The sequence below is a fragment of the Temnothorax longispinosus genome, chromosome 9 (genome assembly GCF_030848805.1).
Source record: "Temnothorax longispinosus isolate EJ_2023e chromosome 9, Tlon_JGU_v1, whole genome shotgun sequence".
Classification (NCBI taxonomy): Eukaryota; Metazoa; Arthropoda; class Insecta; order Hymenoptera; family Formicidae; genus Temnothorax; species Temnothorax longispinosus.
The window spans coordinates 20,287,723-20,310,121 of record NC_092366.1 but is presented as its reverse complement, the minus strand read 5'-3'; the positions used below and the strand labels follow the sequence as shown (position 1 = coordinate 20,310,121).

Genomic DNA, 22,399 nt, shown 5'->3' with positions numbered 1-22,399 from the left:
AAACAAGGCTTAATTAAAACTCTGATTAAAAATATTAATTAATTTCCATTAATTATGATAAAAAAAACGTTGTATACAAGATACTTTATTTATATATATAGATTAATGAGGTATATCTGCAAGTTTTTATATTATTCATTTCTTTCCTTAACATTGCTATCCTACAATTCATATTTTATAAAACAATATCAAAATTTCAATGAATAAATCCTAAATTTTATCTGAACAAGATTCTCCAAGATTACACGGACGAACGAATGTGCTTGTTAATGACTAAAATTTTTAATTGTTCGTATAAGAACTCGCCGTGCATTACACTCATTATAAATGCGAGTCTTCAATATTACGCTCCTCGCGGTCGGCTTCCGGTTGCTTCCCCCGACATCAATTAACAGTTAATCGAGATGAACCAGGAAATCCTTGTAATTGACTGAATAATTGCACGTGTGACCCCAATATAACTTTTATAAACTCGGCGCGAATCCGGGATTCACCAATGAGAGTTCATTTGTGAAGAAAAAGCATCGCGATAAACTTCGCCGCGGCGCGCGTAAGGACTTTCGCGCGCGAGGGAAATGATTAGTATATGCAAGACTTCGTAGAAGAAGCGGTACGCGTATAACATATGATCGCATATAAGAGTTCCGCTATTCTGTGTCTAATTTGAAAGCTACGACCGCCGCAGGAATTCGCCGTCGTTCGAAGGATCGTCAGACTTGGGGAAGCAGAAGAAAACGGAAAATAGATAGATTAGAGAAGAACAAGACGAGAGCAGTGTGCCGACGATTCGAGCGCACGTTAACAACCGCGTGCAAGTAATAACACAATTCGGTCAACGAGAGAAAAAGAAGAAAAAAAGAGAGATATAAATTCCATGACAGATATTTTCCATAAAATCTCAAGACGCGACCGCGCGCCACGGTTAATCGGCCGTTAATCGCCGAGATCCTGTGTGGCGCCTGGCACGTATTTATCCTAACGGGAAAATCGCTAATAGTAGCTGGGCAATCGTTGGTGGACCGCTGTCGACAGGTACAGTTACAGGGATAAGACCACCTCGGTGGATTACGGTCACGTCCTTACAGCACGTGACGTACGGACCGCGATTTTTTGGGAATTTCTTACATGCGACTCACTCTTACTTGTTCTCCGTGGAAGTAAAAATATACCGCACGATATAAAGGCAACACAAATCCACAATAATGTATCGTAAAAAATCGAATTACTTTGATCTTCAAATGTTTAAGACGTTTATTTTTTAAATTAGTATAAATCTTCCTGACTTTTTCGTGAAAAAAATCTGCGAAGATTGTATCTATACGAGCGCCTTATACAGAAGCTATTTCAAAATCGAAATAGCTTTGAAACAGCCTAACAATAAGTAAGAAAAATAAAAACATTAGGTATATAAACGTTACTTATAAAACACGAAAAGATATTTTATAGTATTTTATGATACGTTCAAATCGTAATAGTTAAGAAACTCATAATATTACACTATTAAATAATACTTCAAGCAGTTTACTTTCAAGCTTTATAATGACGAATACAATGTAATAAATTTTTCCCCACGTTTTATCGCATTCTGTAGATTCCAACAAGTCAATCCTAAAAGACAGATTGAACGGAGAAGTTGTAACATGCAATTTCCTTCAAACGCCGTCGTTAGAAATCAACCAATGTCACGTTCAAGGACCGACGTTATCCTATCACGTAACGGAAGTGGCCTACGTGCGCCCCGTTATGTAAAGCTAATCGGGTATTCGACAAAAATCCAGGTCGCTGAGAAAAAGGGGCGCGATGACGATCGACGACCGACGATCGAAGCGGAGATTTGCGCGAATAGGTAATAGGTAGTCGGCGGCGACGACGATGACGGTGACGGTGACGGTAAACTGCGAACGAGGTACAGTTATACAGATAAGACCGCCTCGAAGGATCACGATTACAACCTACGGCTCCATCGTTCAACAGGATCTCCAACGGATTCTCCAAGTTATCTTGCCCACGTTGTCCCACCTAATTCCTAATCCTGTTTACAAATGAGCGATGATAGAGTCGCGCACAGCGCGATATTCCGCAGATCCGCGGAATTACTCGGCTCACCGCCAATCGAGATCAATAACGAATCGATGAACAAACACTACATTCTCAATGAAAAGTATCCAAGAGCAGTTATCGTTCGACGCGATTTTCCAAATGCATTGAATTTCGTGGACTTCGAACGATCCTCGAGAGACAAACTTTCTCTCAAATTTTATGTTAATTATATTGACTGATTATTACGAACTTAAAATTATTGTTATTTTTACTTGTATCGTCAAGAAACATGGCGAAAACGATTATTGATTGTTGAACAAACGATAGACGCTCCATCCGCCTTCTATGTTATTCTTCAAGGCTATGAAAGTCTGTTAGCATTTTTCATTTCGCATAGGTACACGTCCGAAGTGCTCTGACCGGAAGTCCGCGGGGCTTGAGCACACATATGCACGAGTGTTCGAAGTCCTTCGCGAAGAAGAGCATTAATGGAGAATCGCTTTCACCGTTCGGCAAAGCAAGCTTCGACGCAGTCTCTTGCTTGTTCTGGCTCCCTCTCGTCATTATCCTCCTCGTCTACCGGTGAAACCGCACCATTGCGAACTCTCCAGCCGCCTCCTCGTGACCTTTCCAAGGCGTACCGACTCACCGTATCTCTCATTCTGAATACGATGAACGATCGCGACCAGTTTTTCCGCTTGGCGTCGATCGCGCGTGAATCTCGCGCGATTTTTTTGCACGTTACGTAAACCGTTCGTGATCTCCCGGCGTCGTCGATATCGCTATTTATAGTCGGATAGAAAGAAACGATTTGTATACGATCCAGAAAATAACATCGTCCGGCTAAGGCGGCCATACATCATAATTCCGACATGGTGGTATGCGTGCGTTACCATTTTCTTTTTTTTTTCTCCGCTCGTTCAGCGGCACGCGATCGTTCCCAAGGCGTAGTCCATATTTGGCCCGTGAACGAGAACTCCACGGTAGCAGTGTATACCGAGGATGACCTCGCCTACCAATCCCGAAGATTGCCTCTTGCGAATCGCCCGATGAATAGCGGGTAATAGCTACCAGTGTGTGTTCGCGTAACCCCGCCGCGGTACTGCCGCGCCGTCGCTGCGGATCCTTCTTATTATCCTCACTTTATTAATCTGAAAATTCTTCAAGGTAACTCGAGGTGGAGAGAACGACGTTATGACGTCCTTGCAACGACGACGACGACGACAACATCGCGATGCGATATTAAAACGAGGGCTCCGTTGGAATTTCGCGGTCGGGGCTCGCTCGGAGGATTCGCTGAGCGAATCGCGTTTTTCGCGAAATCGTATATCTCGGCAAAGCAAAATGTAACTGCGAACGATCGAGAGAATGACTCAGCCTCTGTCATCCGAACCACCTTGACAAGCCCCGTGAGCGAGCGGCATAATTTGCCCGCGATCCTTCGCATTCCAGGTTAAGAACGGCCGCGTACGAGATTCGATTTCGTTAACTTCATGAAAATGTATATCGCGAATTTCTTCGACCGCGCTGCGCCGAGGTAAAGGCTATTTTTATGCGCTCAGCTATTTTCGATCGCATGCCTTTTTATGCATACCAGTTTTACAGAAATTCCCGCATATAAATAGAGTATGAGTTCTCCAAAGACGCGCAAAAATTGAAATTCAAAGAATTATAAAAAACCAAGATTCAATAGCATTAATAGCATTCTTTTTTTTTCAGTTAACTTCGAGAATCCAGAGAATTAACAAAATTCTTTCATATACACATGTTCAAAATCGAGCTATCATATTCGAGTGGATCGCGATCGAGTAGTATAGTCAGGCTCTGGCATTAATCAATGTTGCACAACGAAATTAAAAAACAAAAATAAACAACATATTATATCCGAGTAACTAGTCACGAACATCGAAAGATATCTCACGGCAGAACGGCAGCGTCGTAGAACTTCCTGTGTCTCGCCAGTTACGATGATGTATCGAGGGTGACGCAATCGCGTCAGTTATGAATTATGACCGTAATCGTGTTGCGAGAAGTAACTATATATATACATGTGGGATTAGAAGCAGCTGGATTAACAAATCCTCAGATAAATAAGCGAAAAAAGTCTTCGCGCGATACGCACAACGTGGCACTTCTCTTCGTCATTCTCTTCGTCCTTCCTGACTCGCGACGTGGCAGCTGGAATTTAATCCATTAACGACCAAGATAAATATTCCCCACGAATCGATATAAATTAATTATGCCTCGTTAGGGGTCGGTGTACACCGGACGTATGTTAAACTCGCACATGAAATTATGAATGCCAGTTCGTATATGTGCTTGTCGTCGGAGAGAGTCTCTTTCTCGCTCTACCGTTATTTGATCCGAATTAATTTCGAATAACATGACGCACGCAAGTTGCTCGATATTTCAGTTTCGTTGTTCGCGATTTTTCGAACATGCCATTTGTTTCTTTTTATTGTCAGCAATTTAACCAGCCTCCATTTTTCATCATTCAATACAAATGCCATTGAATGCCAAATAACCGATGATTCGTGTTTCATTGATTTTTATATACAAAATGTGATGTATTTATTAGATGTAATAAAACTATCTTCTTGCATTACAGAATTGCTTTACGGAAGGTCCGATGTTTCAAGTCGAAGTTTCATGATATTACTCAAGATTCGCATGACATTCAACATTATTATATAAATATGAATAAATTATTGGCTACGTCTAAATAAAATTACGCATATGCGTGGCACTGCCGTAGACATGTAACTATGCGTTATCTATAGCTCCAATCAGTTAACCGGACTAGTCAAACCATCGCCTTGTCAATGATACACTTGGACGCGAATGACGTATTATATCAGATAAATCTCGCTCGGACGTACTCTCGTCATTAATAAGAGCTTCGATAAACCGACCTCGCGAAACCAACCCACTGATGGAAGCACCTGAGAGGCAGAGATTAGTTATACCGGTAGATAAATCTCCGAGGCGTAGCGCAACTTGAATGCGAAAAGTGGAGCAATCTGCGATAAAACACACACCTGTGCGCGGCTCGACGTCGCTTTGCCTTAAGATAATTCTCGAACGATTCAACGAAAGTGCTGCTGATATATACGAGGCTGATCTATGGCTTGTGGGTACATGGTACCACGATGACGACTGTTTCCTGAAACTCACGACGATTCGTCGGATGCGATTCGATTAAATTAAAACTCATAAATCAAGCAATTCTAGAAGTAACAAACATCTTTTCAATTGTATATGCTAACAAAGAATTTAATATAATTTACAGCAAAGAACTAAGATTATTTTTCTATTGCATTGCTATTACCTATTACCTATATTGCAACTGCAATTTATTCTGAGAACATTTTGTGCAAGTTTTATATGTCTGGAAATAACACAATTGAAATCTATCAATATCCATTGATATTGATAGACTGCCGCAAGGGCTGTATCACCGGAGGACGGCAATGTGACGAAAGTGAATGTAAAAATCGGGCTCTCCGGACGCGTGCCGCGAAGGTAGGCGTCAGCCTTAATTTGCACCCGGTGACACGCGATTGTCTGCCTACCTGTTTCAGTCACAAATGGCAAACGTCCCTTCTCTAGAGTTCTCACGCAACCCCACGCAGATTCCCATAGCGGTATGCACGACGTGAGGTATACGAGGCACGATAAGCATACTTCGGAAAAAATGCTGATCGCCTTTCATTAGAGATCTTCCACCGTCAGAAATAGCACGATCGAATATTGTGTAAGTATCAATTTACAGGTCGAATTCTTAAGCATTCGTCGTATCAGTCTTGCAAAACTGTGCTAAATTAAATGTAATTTACGATAACTGTAAATTTAACAGTAATAAATAGGACAAATATATCTTATTGATAAATATGTTAATTAATGACAAAATATCATATATAAATACATAAATGCCGTAATTATAATAAAATATTTAAAACATCTGTTAAGCCTAAGATTTTTCTTCATTTTTTTTAGATGTGAAAGACTATACCAAAAATTTAAATAACAGAAAGTATAAAACTGTTTGGAATATTATACATTAAATGTTTCTTTAAAAGCTTTAAAGTACCTATTCCTCCTCTTCATGTTAATTCCCTAATGTTAAATCAATTTTCTTTCGTATAATTTCCTGCACTGTTACATTACGAGTTTCCAACTTGGCTGGCTGAATAAAATTTCGATAATAAACGGATCGACACGTTGCGTAAGCAAAAGCAGCCGTTACGAACCGGCACATTAATTCCTTTCGCAGATGGTCGCCGTCGACGCAAAATTCTAGCAATCCGCTCGATCGTCAACATATGGTTTCGTCGTAGTGTTCGTAATCGGGGACTGTCGACTGAAATCAAGCAGCCGGTTAACCGGTCGCTTCCGCACACTGCTGCTTTTCTTTGCGCTGCGTAACATCGTGCGCGCGGCAAGTGCGTTCGCCTTGAGCCGCACTGGAGCTGCGCTGCGCGCTTGGCAGGTGGAAATCTAATTAGCGCACTGTTTGCTCTCGTAGATCCCTCGCGGATACGCCGGCTGTCCCACGGCTAACAGGACACGAGGAGCAACGTACACGCCGCGACCAGGCAACGCGAATAAACAAAATTTCACGTTTCAATTCTTCTTACCGGTGGCAACATCCTTGCCGGTGCAAGGACTTCGACACAAGTTCGTGACCAAAGTATTGAATTGAAGAATTTATTCCCACCCACAAACTGCGCGAAATAAAACTCTAAACTTTTAAAGAATCAAGATTTTATCTGACGATGTCCTTCGCGACTATGAAAGAATGCAATAAGCGTACGAATAATGTTAGCAAATTCCCGCGCAAAAAAGAGATAAAAAGCACGCTTATGACGCATCAATAAAGATTAAATTGCTATGAATGACAGAGGAATTCTCAGAAAATAATTGGAGGATGATTAAGCGATAAAGGACGAGATTTCTATACAAGAACTGACATTTTGATTGATGAAAGCATGTAACATTGGAATTTCAAGATATGCAACCGCGTTAGATATTTAATTGTTTAACCGTGGCTCTTTCGCTGGCGTATTCTAATAGCAAATAAATTTCGCACGCTTAAATAAGCCATTCGCGTGCGCACGTTATTAACCTCTGAACGATGTTAACCCAAAATCTGTAATATGTGCAGAGAGCTTCGAGCAATTATGTTATTAGAAAGTCACGTATAGGCACGTATATATAAACCACGCCTTGCCAATTACACTGAGATAATAGGCTTTAACGTTAAATCATGAATCATGCAGCAACAACCGCGTCGTTGACGCAAGTGCCGTACTTAAGTCGCGCTTATTACGTTTTCGTTCGTATGTCTCAGCATCCCGGGTTCCAACGCATCTGCGCGAAGGAGCCAGGTCGAGGAACTCGTCCGACTCGATCCTTTCCGCGATTAAAGACTCTCACGGGAAAGGCTTTCCAACGGTTTATCCTTACGGTTCGCGTACGGACGCGTTCGTAAATCCGCGAGTCGCAAAACGAGATGGGAGATGGCTCGATCGACGCGTCGGGAGAGAAGAGACGATATAGTCGGCGTATTATCGCCGCTCTCGCGAGATCGTCCCGCGCCGATAACGCGAGAAGAAGGACAATTATGCCTATCAAGATACTCAGATATCGCATTTCCCCGTCGAGTCGAATTCGTTTTATTGTTTTTTCCACGACCACGATCGTAGAAACACTACGACGAAGTATAAGTATCGTCGAAGCGGTTGCTCGTTACCGACGATTAAACCACTCGGCGGACAATAATTCTACGCGCGACGGGAATCGCTTTCGCACGCTCTCCGCGCCGACTTTTCTCTCGTCCTTTCTCTCGCAATGCCTCGGGAGCCGCGGTGGCGACGTGTGTTGCTCCCTCTTTTCGTCGCTCCACGTGCGTTTATTTATATATTTATACATATATTATATATTTACGACACGCGTCTTAATTTATACAAAGAAATTAAGAATTTAGAAGAGATTCAAATAGGTTCTTGAATAATAAAACTGAATTTTCTCCGCAGAGATACGTACAGAAATAGATGCAACAAAATTTAAGAAAATGCTCAAGTAATTAAGCATCTTTTCCAAGGGAAAAGAAATTAAATGTAATATCTGATTCCAGCTTTAGTTTCTTTCACGTACGGTTAAATTGATCGTAGACAAGGTAAGCGTTAGTTGGATGTACGTGCCACTATGTAAACGCACGTGGCCCATAATAAAGGTATCGTGTACCATTCACCACGGAGACGAATCCACTGTTCTGTTACAAAGATTTCCTTCTCTTTTGTGCTCTTCCGGGTCTTCCCGCTCCTCGAAACCCTGATCGAACTATAGGCGATGAGAAATCGTGGTACCCATTCAGCGAACAGACCGACTTCCTTGATTCTCACAGTGAAATCGAACTTCTTAATAGGTATTTTATATAAGCTCTTAATAAGATATCGATCTCTCTTTCTCTCTTTCAAATCGAAATTACAAAATTGCTATTATATTTATATATAATAACAAAGTTACACGACGAAAATATGAACAATATTGAAAGACCGGGAATAGTATCTTTCTAGATATTTAAGCTGTTAGAACTATTCGATTGGGAGAGACATAGTTACAAAATATATCTTATTTATTAATACAGAAAATGTTTGGAGCGAGATTTATATGGAAAAATTTCATATCTCAATGTCTAATTTCACGTCTCTTGACTAAGAAAATATTCCTGGCTGTACAACAGGTGTATTATACTTCTTCTGCGGTACGATGACGCGGTAAACGCGAAAAAACCGAACGGTTCTTCAAAGCTGGTTCTTCGCTTAATTTTCCGTCGTTGATGCGTAACGCATGGAGCAGTTGAAGAGCAACTGCTTGCGTAACCGCGCGCGTTCTCCGATTCTCCTTTCCTCCTCGTCATTGTTCCATTTCAAAGAGAGGTTACGAGTCATGGGACAAAGGGAACTATGAGAAGCACTCGGCACGCTTGAACGAAAAAATTTTGTCAAGCTACCTGTGGTATAATGCAAGTATAGGCCGAAACAATGGTGCCCGAATTAAAAACAAGTGCTACTTCGCTACAAAAATATCTGCGATATTTATCTCGATTTCTCTTTTTTTGAAAGTTGCGATTTTCGTATGCATCATACGCCCAATAAATACTCGCCGGCTTTTTAAATCTTTCTTTATACCACGTTTTATAGCCATTCTTGCATCTAAAGATATGTTAATTTGGCTAATTGTAAAATTAAAATTAACAATGACCCAAAAATATAAGGACTTTTTCTACTAAATTGCGAAGATATATTAGTCCTGTTCTTTACTCATCACCAAATCACTGTGACGCCAAATTTGGCGTTCTATCTCGAGGACGAGATTCGCGTGGGAAAATATTTTATCTTGATATAGACGTAACACAAAAATGCTTTAAAATCTCTATCGCAATTTTCACACATTCGACATGTTTAGTGATTCCGGTATAAACGGTGAAAGGTTGACGAAGAGAAATCCTAGGAAGGGACGGAGATAGCTGAGCTCTATTCATAGAACAATAGCCAGTTCTGAGGTGCTAGACGATGAAGTCACGACGTGATCGTGTACACGACGGCGGGTACTTTGGTTACGCCAAATAACGTCGTTTTAACGAGTTTCACGAGGTTGTAACGTTTGAGTTTTACATAGGCGGTGTCCCGCGCATGACGACCTCGCGGTTGACACAGCCTTGATGAAAGACTTGATCAAACATGGTCTTTCTCGAGGCGCCTCGTGACAGCGACATCCATATTAAGCATCGAGGCCTATATAATGCATGAGATTGGCATCGCTTTAAAAGTGTTCGCTCATATATACTTACTGTGTGTCGTAAAATTTGCATGAGATCTCATCTAACGTACAGAATGAGATTGCCAATAAAACCATAATGACAAAAAAATATGACAGTAAAATTTTTTTTAAAATTAATCTGATAACATGTCAAAAATAGGACTGAATTCCATTTATATTTATATAAATAAATGACAGTATATAAATAAATGACAAAATTCTCTAACCAGATTTTACGAGTTTCGCGAATCGGTCTGATCAAACGTGATTTTACATAAAACTTTCATCGTCAAATATTCAAGATGCAATCACGCGGCGCAAGGAGATTTCACGAAATTATATGTACGCATTAAAAATTTATAACGTTATGCATAATCAAGACAGTTAATATCGCAGATCAGACGGTGTACGACTCTAATCAAAACTGCTTTCTCTCCTGGTTCGAAGGTTGGCATTAGTGACCTGGAGCGCGGCGCGTTCTAGAGATTGATTGCCTTATCGATAATTAGCTTAGCACGACAAGCGTGCCGGACCTTTTGTTTCGCTTTCTGACCCCTTACACGCCGTTACTTACTTTCGAAACGCGCGTAAGGAATGCGCAAAGCTTCAAGATCGAAGCGGGCGAGACTTCGCGCTTCGCATGCTTTTTGTCGTGATATGATTTATGCAGGTGCATAATAAATGGTCATAAAACACCGCGAACGCTAAATTATACGGCGATTTATTGATTCGCCCAGTAACCTTTGCTTATCGATATTACTATGTTCCCGATCTATCTACTGATCTCTCAGATTCAGTTTCTACATCAAGCGAGATGGCCATGAAAATATAGGGCGTATATGTCTCACATTTAGTGCTAAATGCGACTGATCTAATACGAAGTTCGCGTTTTGTAGATTGAAAATTAGGTGTATAAATACAGGCATATAAATGTGAGTTCTTTGCTGTCTTCCGATGATGTCTTCCAGGAAAGCGAGACGAGCGCGAGTTCGTCGCGGATGACTTTCGGTTTCAGAACTGCAAATACAAATTCGTGCTCGAAAGTGGACGCGTGTATTTTGTATGTGCCGACTTCGCGCGATCTCTCGCATTTATTTATTTCCTTCTCAATTGTAATCGTATATAATAGAATCAAGGTTCAGTTGCAGGAGAATATAGATGTAAGAAGAACCACGTCCAGCTCTAATCAGTCCAGCTTTAAACTGTCCCTTTTTGTCATAATCCTAGCTGCCACGCGAACGAAAAAAAAACTGTAACCAGTGCTAACTATAACACACCAACCTTTCTAAGTAGCATCTCCAAGTTGCAAACGGAATGCGCTGAAAACCGCTGATATACGTCGCTCGTAAACGTTGCAAAACCCGATGAAACGGCAATGAGTCGCAAAGTGCAGCTCCGCGCAGATGGCAAGCGTGGTTGACAAAGGCAAAAATACTTTTCGGCTTAATATATTTCATCGGATTCGGAAGAGCCGTTTTTTTTTTTGCAATCTCGCCGCCAACTTGTGCACCAATAATCCCTTATTCTTATATTTTCATTTAGAATCGTCTAATGTATTTCACCGGATTCGGATGGGTTGAAGATATACATTTGCATTCGTCGCGCGTTTCCAAGGTGGCGCATCGAGGAGCAAAAGGAAAACGAGAAGAGGAGGAAAAAGACGGACGACGACACGCATGTGCGCTAAGGGCTGCCTGAAGACTTTAAGAGGCAGCACAAAAGGGAGAAGGCAAAAAAAAAGAAGAGAAAAGAAGCATCGACGTGCGTACGGGGCATAACTCGCGAATAATGCGATGTTTTATATGGACGTACGTGAGCCAGCTGTAAGCAAATGCATTTCGCAGCGGCCGGGCCTTAACCCGCGTACTACTCGACGCTCACAAGGCGACGACTGCGTCGTTGTGAGTAGGAACATGCTCATTAAAAGCCGCGCATAGAAACGTAAATGCGTGCGATTAAATTATTTCGTCGCGCTTCAAAGATAAATTGCTTCTGTTGCGCGCCTGTGTTAATAAAAATGTGTAAATATTATTCTAATCAATAAAAACAAGAAACATGCGCTCGATAATAGCAAAGCTAAGGAAGGCCAAAATTCGAGCAAAGAAATTTTAGATGTTAGTTTAAAATTAAACTAACTAATTAAAATTATTCTAATCAAATTGTGACAATTATTCGAAATAAATTGATTCATTATTTCCCAGTCTTTTCGTAATTTTGTGGGCAAAAAATCCTCACCCAAAAAAATAAAAGAACATCGATGCGATAAATAACACAATTAAAAATTGCACGAACTCTGTCGATAGTAAATTTGTGATAACATTGTGTCGCTTTTATGTCAAATATGCTGTCTATACTATTTCTAATCGATCTCGGCCAAGTGCAATCCCGAAATAGAGTCGTTAAAAACGTTCATTAAAAACGTCATGCAAACAATTTCGAGTGGCCGTGATTAACGTCACGATTTACGAGGCTCGTTTATCGAGCCAATGTGATACGTTGGCGCACCTTAACGCCGCACCGGCCGGTCCTTCGACCGCGAAACGTACACGTGTCGGGAATGCTGCACAAATAATGCGAGCAACGAACTACTTGCCTTTTCAGTGGGACCGAAAAAAACAGTGAAAGGAAACAGTTACTCGGGGCGGGGAGGGGGTGCGCCTACAATGTAAATCCACGGCTCGGGAATGTTTAGCGAAATTCCACGCGTGCGCGCGCGTCCGACCTCGATTTTTCTCGCGTTTCCTGCGTGGTTCATTAGAATACCCCGCGCCAATTTCATATCCGTGTCCCGCGTCCGCATCTCTTTCCCCTGCATTGTCAGGAAAATATTTTGCAAATTTCCCGGCGCGACGCCCTCGTTTCTCGACAGACCGCAGTCTCGGCGAATTGAGGTGAGCGCGTTAATTGGGTAATTAAAGGAATGAACGAGGCGTGTATGTAATGATGTACTAGAATTAGGATCAATCATTCCTAATTGAATCATCGCGCACACGAGACGAAATTGTAAGTTATGGCAATGACGCTCGACCAGTTCATTTCATTAAGTTTTTATCGATAATATTTTATCGAGAGATATACACTATACATATATACATTATTTTGATGCGTATCAAAATACTACGTTTTATCGCTTGTGTACAGAGAACGCTCCGCAAAATATATTATCGAAATCTTCAGACACATCTAACTGTATAAATATTTCAATGCAGATTTTCTTATTCTTGACATCAAATATTTAAACCATTTTTTATATTAGAATAACTAGTCGTCGAGTCTATTATATCATTTTTTCAGATAACATATATACGGAGCGTCATATCATTAAAAACACGATTATATTTATCTGCGAAAAATTGGAATCAATTAATTTTTCTGGATAACCATTCTTGTAAAAATTTTATGATAACCGAGATATTTATGATGCAAACGTGTCTTACAATAGCGCGATAAGAAGGCAGATACGATGCTTTGCTTTCAATGAGAGAATAAAGTCGGGACGCAGAAACGAAAGGCGTGAGTTCTCTGTCTTTACTCCGCGATAAGTATATTTATCTTTTAGATTAGCGCCAAATGTGACAACGAGCAGGTGTCGTAGGTGTGTCGCGACGAAAGACATGGATTATGCAACGGAGTGCCGTCATACCGTGAATATATATTTATCGGCACAATAGAACGTGTACAAGAAGAAACGGAAGAAAACATTCGTGCGCAAAGAAATGCGCATTTCTTAGCCATGCGACGACGACAATGTCTGACGACGGTAACCGTGTCGCGGAAGTAAATTAGCAATGCAGCGATATAATTGTTACGCAATAAAAACCGCGAAATATTGTTTTACGTTAAAAGCTAACGAAACATGTGTAAAACGTTGCTGCAACATTAATGTATCGAACCGGCTGACCATGCAGAATGGGCCGCGGTTGCAATTAAGAGTTTCTGCCTCGTAAGCTACCTCGCGTAATCGATTAACACCAAATCGAATAAATTAATCGAGGTCGTGATCAACGACCTGCCTATGAAAAAAGAAAAAAAATAAATCTATCACGGCCGATGGTATTAACTATAAAGCAATTCGCGAATTAGCCACCGATACCGCCGCGTTATCACGCTCCCGTTCCGATTATTGATATGACACTGTTATCAATCAGCAGCGCATTTGCTACCGCAGAAAATCGATCAATCCAGCAGTGTGTTTTTGCGATCACGTGACATGTTGCATACCTGCTTTCGCGCATTTACGTTATTTTTTCGTGCCGCGAATTATTTCGCACTCTTTCGGCAAAGAGAAGGTTGTGCAAATTCTTCACGTAGCTAAAGACGAGTAGCTGCAAAAGGTGACGGGCGAAATCAAAACATGACCGAAAGAGTCCACTTTCTTTTTCTTACAAGTGTCACAATGTAGAAATTTATTTATCCCTGTGCAAATATTGTTACGCAAGAAAAAGGCCTGGTCGCGTTATCGTCAGAGTCGTTGGACCTTATCGTTTTACGGTGTCGTTACGACGACGCAAACACGCAGTGAATGTATAATCGAGCGTTTTACTGCTGCGCACACGCGTTCCAATGCGTGCTTGCTTTACGATGTTTCGGGCGATTTTCATTGTTTTCCGTATCTTTACGTCGCGCTTTTACAAAGAGCACCGTAACGCAAGCACCAGGATTTTACGTACATATATCAATGAATCGCGATTGATATTGGATACGTACATTAAATATTCAACAGTTTCCATAGACTTTCTTATACCATATAAGAGTAAGTTACGTTCCTTTATATTAAAAATATCGTAATAAACAGGTCACAATATTTAAGAGAAAAAGGCGTTACATGTTGCCTGATAGATTCATAAAATATCTCGTCATTACGTTCTTTCGGCTGTTTGAAGTTCATTTAAACGTTCAATCGAGGAAGGAATTTGCGGCAGGAAATAATTATTATTAGGTCTGTATATTATTAGACTCTCTATATTATTAGAAAATATTGATCTACGATACTATCTAAATTGCTGATAGATTATTGATCTAGAGATTCTAAAGAAAGGCTTTCAACTTCAGAGGGAAATCGATAGAAGAACAGAATAAATGTAATTTCTAGCCGCGCGAATAGTTACGCATACTCGCGAGAGTATTTCTCTAACCGCAATACTGCAACGGAGATCCATCGATCCTCTTCGATCTCACGATCCGTGAGAGATTCCTACCATTCGACTTCTCTCGACGCCTCGAGGTATTATCGGAGTGAAAATAAAGGCGTTGCTTTATTATATCGCTAGATGAGAGTTGTACCACGACGCCATCGGCCGTCGTGAAATTCGAAACGTGTGAAATACCGAACGACTACCTATATAGATAAATTCACCTCTGTCTCCGTCTGTAACCGTGAACAAATCCGAAATCCGTCGTGACGGTCACGACGCGCGGGTTTGCTAAAATATCACTCGACTGACAACAGATATGTAAATATTGTAGATTTAACTGGATGCTCAAGTACAACATATATAAATTTTATAAATACTTATATCCAATGTAACGATTCTACTCTCAATTGTTTCACTCAATTGCTTGATAAATTATTCTTTAAAAATTAGAATTATATATATTAATTATTATTTAATATATTTTATTTATGCATTCGTGTATGCAACTGATTATACAAAAATACAAGAAATATATTTTTTATACAACCTATTTTTATAATCAATTACACAAATAAATAAATAAAATATACTTAGCAATTCACAAGTAATGAGTTTTATTTCTTAATTTTTATTACTAAATATATGCAATGTTATTTTGTTATTGTTAAAACTATTTCTGTAGTAATTTAGATATCAAGCTACAAGTAAAATATCAAAATTTTTAATTTAATTTTTCATCATAAACAAATTAATAACAAATCTAAATCGCTGAGACACGATAAATCGCAACTATGGTACGTTCGCTATTCAGCGAGCGTTCATAATCGCGAACGTTTTCATGGGAAAAAAATCAGATAGGAATGCCGTAAAATATTAAGCAATAATCTCTCAAGAATCCGAGTCTCCCTTAAGCACCGTCTTGGGCAATAAAATTCGTCAACCTTAACGCGATGTCGTTATTAAAGCGTCTGCTAAATTATTGAACGTAGCTGTGGGATTTATCACTGCGGAGGGGGCGAAGCAGAAAGAGAGAGAGAAAGAAAATCCTGGGGACACGCCGTGTATATGAATTAACAAGGTTCACTTAATTAAGGAGTCGGTACCACGCATTAACGGCTGTTACGCACCGCTCGGGCCTCAAAGGCCTTTAAGGCCTTCTTAAAGCGGCTTCTAATTATATTCACTTTCTCCTCAGCGCAACGACCGGAATTTACGGGCTCGTGTCGCGGTCCATGTAATCTCTCGATAATACCTTTAACTGCGGAAACGACAATAATTCGTTAATCGAGAGAGTCCCAGGTAACCGAGATAGTCTGAAAGCAGTCGTTCACCGAGTAACTTCCTCCTTTTATGACAAGCGTCTTTTACAGAGACTCAAAGTAATAGTAATAGTAGTAGAAAGCGTTTATTGCTGCCTTAAAACCCTCCAAGGACTGCGGAAGATATACCTACGTTATAAATGACTTGTATTGTAGCTAACAAATGGCGATAATAAATAGCTAATAGTGTAGATAAGTAATTTCGATAATACTTAATGAGAATAATAAAAATTTTTTTAATTATAATAAATGTTGCCGCGTAATTAAATCTGACACATATATCCTTATAAACCTCCTAATTTTAATAATATATTATAATTTTTTTTATATATAAGATTATATGCAAATCTCCTATAAGATAAAAACTTTAATAAACTTTATGATACAGTTTTATGGTTGCTGAGAATATAACACAAATGTGTTGAATATATATGTGAGCACAAAGTGTGTAGTAGAAAGTAGTTAAATGTTACGATACCGATTGCGAATGTTATGATGCAGAAAATTATTTCGCGAAAGACGATCAAAGATTTTTGAGGACGTTAAATGAATTAGACCTGCAAAGAGAGCGAACGAATAGATATCGAATTTAAAAAAAAAAACAATTACGCCTTAACGAAAGAAACTGTATTTCTATCTGACAGAACTGAATCTTTCACATGTGGTGGTACTCCGTGAAAGCGCGCGGATCCTATTTGCGATAGATTGAGAAACCCTAGCAAAAATTAAGGCGGTCGACCTGTCATAGAACATCACACGACAGATTATCGCAAGCGAGACCAAGATCGAGGCCAAAGACGGTCACCATGAGACTTTCTATTTGATGTAAGACGAACGAGCTCAATATATGTCGGTAATTATCGATCGTGTAAATCTCGGCTATAATCAAGACTACCCGCGCCCCAACAGACAACTTTGAACTAGGAAATTGCGCTTTCTTCTCTCAGTTTCTTAGCTATTAAACTATTCTTCCCGAATAGTTTAATTCGTAAATATATACCGTTGATGATAATTACAGATGATATTCTGAAGTATTACACGAAACTCGTAATACGGTGAAAGATAAATGCATGAGTTTCTCAATGACTAAAAGGTTATTGTTGATCCTCGATATATAGTAACGATGATTCAACAACATCTTGCTTGACATTTCCTTCATAATTCAAGAATATCGCAGGGCAGTCACTTTTTCTTAATTAATAAGCAGTCGTTCTTATATGTACTGTAATAAGAACCTTGCGGTTTTTCTTAAAGGTCACCGTGTATTACCGATGTAACAACATCGCTACGAATTGTTATTATAATTTTTCGAATTGTCTAATGTCCCCTCTTGACAACTGCGCCTTTTAGATTAAACCGTGACCGGATTCCCGACACGTCAATCAAGTAGCACATGTCGCGGGTGCTTTGACAGGGAAAATTACAACAGCCGTCGTTCCCATTAGACAAGCATAAATCATACGACCGACAGCTTGGCGAATCAACATCCGCGTTTTCTGCACTTCTCAGCGAGTCGCCGCGCCGCGCCGCAATCAACGTCTAAACATTTCGATAGACTGGTATCGAAAAACTGTGATTCTCTAGCACGACCGACTCATCGAGATAAAAAAGAAAAACAAGAAACGTATCCGTACGAAGTGTTAACGAGCGTATATTTCATATCGGAGAAAGTTTAGAAAGGAACAACATTCGTGCGCGCCGTCATAAATGTAAAATAAAGCCGGAACGACTTCGTTTTACGTGTTCCTCGAAGTCACGTTTTCGCGAAGCGAAGTGCGCGCGCGAATCGCTTCGCGCGATACCGTGCAAAAACGTATCGCGGGCCCCTTTCAGCGGCGCGGAGGATACGAGAAACGGCGCCCGCTTATCCTCACTTTCTCGATAATGAGCAAATTGCGCGGCCCGGCCGGCCCGATCCACATCTCACGGCGTGATTTCCCGCGATCGATAGACTCGATCGGCTGATAACGTCACGTACCCCCGAGCATCGGAACGGAAGTGATCGATCACGGCGCGCACTTCCGATCGACGATTAACAATATTTTTCCTTCGTCTCTGCGGCGTAATTCAATCGACGTCAATGGCGTTCGATTAAAGGGAATGTGTTCCTTTGGCGAGTCGATAAAAACGATACATACCTTTGTCCGATTCAGCGGGTTTGAAAAATCCCATCCAGGCGCGACGAATAGATATCCACATTTGGAGATCTTCCTTGTAGCCTAAAACAAAAAAATAGTTCACGTTAGATAATTATTGTCATTCTTATTTTTGTATTGTTTTCGAGATAATAAATGGTTTTCTTCAAAGCTGAATAAATCAAAGTTTCATAAAATTAAAAAATAATTATATTATAAAACCAACCTAATTTGAAATGTAATTATTAAGAAATATTAAATTAGCAAGTTATAACAAGAATTGAATTTTTCTAAGAAAAGATTGACTTTTCAAGTTGAAAAAATTTTCTAAATGGAAAAAATTGATGATAACAGAGGTATATATATTCTGTATAATAATGTTCTAAGATAGAAGTAACACTATAAAAGGCCGGAGGTGGAGTAAAAGAAACGAATCCGACATGCCGGTGCGTTATTATGACGTGGCCTCGATTTCACGAGGCTGAGACCGATTTGTCAGCGTTATAGAGGGCTTCTTTTTCTATCGCAGGAAACGCGGGTTAAAGATCGAGAATAAGAAATAGTCGCCGCTGTCATATCGCGTCCACAAAATACTGTTCTATCAGAAGAGAACTAAGGAACTAATCAAACTTTCGAGCGATGCGCGTTTTGTGCGGTGGTCTCTTCACTAGGTCTCTTATTATTGTTCGTAGTAGAGTTCCGAATACTCGTAGAAACAGGATGAAAGAGAGAGTTAGACAGCCGTTCACGTGGAAATGGATAGCCACGTGAATGGAAACCTATCTCTAAAGAATCTTAAAAGCATCAGACATTCATCAAGTGTATCGAGCATTCTCACCGGTCACCAAGCGTCGTTTCCATTTTCAACACATCCGTTTTGCCTGTCTCTCTTTTTTATTTATTGACGCGTGCACACAGCATACCGTGGTATTACAAAAATAAGAGAATCGTCCCGCGTAAGAGCACGTCATTAAATCTCTCGTACATTTCTCGAGTGCTTTTCTCTTAATTCGACTGAAACGAATGCAAACGTACCGACAGGCACGCGCCGCACTAATGGTTTCATTAAGAGAGATTTATTTAGATAGAAGTATAATAAATTTAACCCTTCCAACGTATAAGCGTCTTAATGTAATTGATTAAATTTTGTGACGATCGCGCGAATATACGCGAATAATAACTCAATGTCAGAGTAACATTTATATACTTGTAGAAATGGAAATTAAATTTTAAACTTGTTATTAAAGAAACTTACTTTAAATCATATAATTTTTTTATGTCATTGCTTGAAAACGTTTTCATCAAAAACTACTTCGAAAATTACTTTCAGCTTCAAATCGTAAATCACCGTTCCCATTATTATATATTTATGTAGGCAATCAAATTCACATTTGACGCAATTGACCCAATAAAATACGACGTATAATCATGTTACAACTGTAGTGCAACGTCGACTTAAATAAATCTACGTCTTCGGCAATTCGAGACTTTACACGATTACAAGTCTCTACGTGGTCAAAAACGCAAGTGCTTATCCGCGGCAATCAACGCGCAATAATTTGGCACTCGTTATATCCCTGTGGTAGATAATTCCGCGTAAATAATGGCTATCGTATCGCGTTTACACAACGGAGCGGCGTGGCCGAACCGGCAAAAAGGCCGCTCTCGCGAATAAAGAAGTAATACGTCGTTCGTTCTCGTCCGTCCGGCCGATCTCTCATTGCGTGGTAACCTCGAAACGAGGCGATCATCTCTCTCTCTCATCTGAGAGAGGACCGGGATAAGAACAAGAATTCACTCGGCTTTATGGAGAAATAAAGGCAGGCTGCTCTGCGAACGAGGTGTTCCACGCCTCTTTCCTTCGGGAAAATTACGACGCTTCCTTGTACAAGCTAAACAAAAAAACATCGAATACCCGATAAAAACGCTAAATGCCTAAACATATATAAAAACTAACAAACCACAATTTATTTCAAATATAAAGCCAGTTTTACGTCTATCTTAGATTTTAAAATGTGGTCTCGAACGAAAAATGAGTCTCACAAGATACAGATATCTGATTCATCAAATCAGACAGATCAAATTTCTCATTTAAATGAAAATACCTGACGTATAAAAAAATCATTGTGAAAAAAATTAAATGTGGACCTTCTCGATTCGTTGGATTATACATTGCGAGCATCGTGAAAAGATAAAAACAGCGACACTTTCCACGCTATTTCATGTATAATGTCAAACACCGGATTCACGGTCCAGTTATCTCGTTGGCCGTGATCACAGCCACTGTTTATCGAGAAAATGTTCGCTGAAAAACGCAAGGCTAATCGAAAGTCGCCTAATTCTCTCGGTATATATCGATAACGCGCTCGTGAGATGTGTTGCGGATCACTAGTGAGAGATTCCACTTTTTTGCCGACCGAATCAATTTCACTGAACGAGTGCTTACGCTCTGTTTAACTGCTTTCCGTCCGGTTCGTACGATTTCCTGTCGCTCGTCGCGCGTTCACAATTAACTTCCGGCGTGTTGATTGTCACGTACCGACGGCGTGAGCTTAGCGAACCGTAAACCGCCCTGCATATCGCCGGTCACTAAAAACGCATCGGCGAGTATCGTTATGAAATAATTTCATACGGAGTCAGTATATACTGTGCAGCTATAGTAAGCCAGCAATATTTTATCTCATAATCTTTTCATAAATAAATTCCCGAAGTAGACAGGATATCCTACAATCACCGGATGAAATTGCTACAGCATACTCTTTCAGTAGTTTCAGTATATAGTAATTAAGATATTAGTCATTCGAGATGTAGTATAGATTGCATTAAAATCGAAGTATATTTTATCAAATCTGTATCTCGCGCGCGGCCTTCAATCCCATGTTCAACACGAGCATGCAAATTATCCAATAAATCTGCGTAGTTAAAGTTACATCTCGTATTACCAATTACCGAGATTTCGATACGGAAATTTCATTCGCATCACGATTTATCACGCTAATTAAGGGTACAGGCTTCGACGATTCGGGTCTGTCACGGCTCTCATCCGATTTTTTCACGCTTGGCGAGCAGTTGCCCGGCCAATATCGTACTGCACTTCTCGCGACACGATCCATTAAGGATAATTCATGATCTTTCTCCTTCTCTCTTTCTTTCTCGTGCGAATCAACGAATGTGACTATCGCGACGTTACGCAATCGGAGGTACTTGTCTCACAATTGATAATAATTGGACAACAGGTCGCTCGCTCTCGTGCGGACCGCTTCCTTCTGGTCGTCCTTGACACGCTTCGCGGAACGGAGTCCTTGCCAGTCCTTAAGCTCGAAACAACGTGACCCAGAACGCGACGGGGCCCACCACGTTTCTAATCTCTAATAAGGCCGACATAAACGTGCCCCCGCGTTACAACGGTGCAGCGATGGCGTAGGTGCCGAGAGAGCGCGTTCACGACGATCTCTTCGACCTTTCGAAGGCGATATTGCGAACGTGGCGAAACGACGGAGCAACGAGGCACCGAGCTATACTTTATTAAAGCAATTAAAGGTCCGCTGCCACGTTCGCCGCCTCGTTAGCCAAACAGAGCGTGTCGCGAGCGATGCCTGCCCAATAAGAAAATCCCGTTGCACGCATTAACTCGCCGCCGGCATTCGATTTCCTATACGCTTGGAATGCGAAAAGCACCGCTCGACGATGGTTACAGGATTTCGTTGGAAATATATTTTTCCTCGAATCCCTCTCGAGGCCTTGTTCCGGAAACATTACAACCATCACGCAAATAGAATATAAAAATTCTCTGACATTTTGACTTTAACAAACTAATGAATAGGTTAATAAACAGATAAAAAGTAATAAATTTCTGCTCATGCTTAATCTTCATTAAGTAAAAACTAGTTTAATTAATTACAATGTTATAGTACAATGTCGTAATTACAATGCTTCAAGCGAAACG

The 22,399-nt window shown here is 40.4% G+C and overlaps 1 protein-coding gene across 4 annotated transcripts in view; it reads right to left on the bottom strand.

The window, feature by feature from the left end:
• Osp (myosin phosphatase Rho interacting protein outspread) overlaps positions 1-22,399 on the bottom strand; it is a 166,490-nt gene that overhangs the window by 98,588 nt on the left and 45,503 nt on the right. For all 4 annotated transcript variants that reach the window (XM_071787493.1, XM_071787491.1, XM_071787492.1 and 1 more), the window contains exon 2: positions 18,457-18,537. In XM_071787493.1, the coding sequence (XP_071643594.1) occupies positions 18,457-18,537 (81 nt within the window). The remainder of the gene's footprint in view (positions 1-18,456; positions 18,538-22,399) is intronic.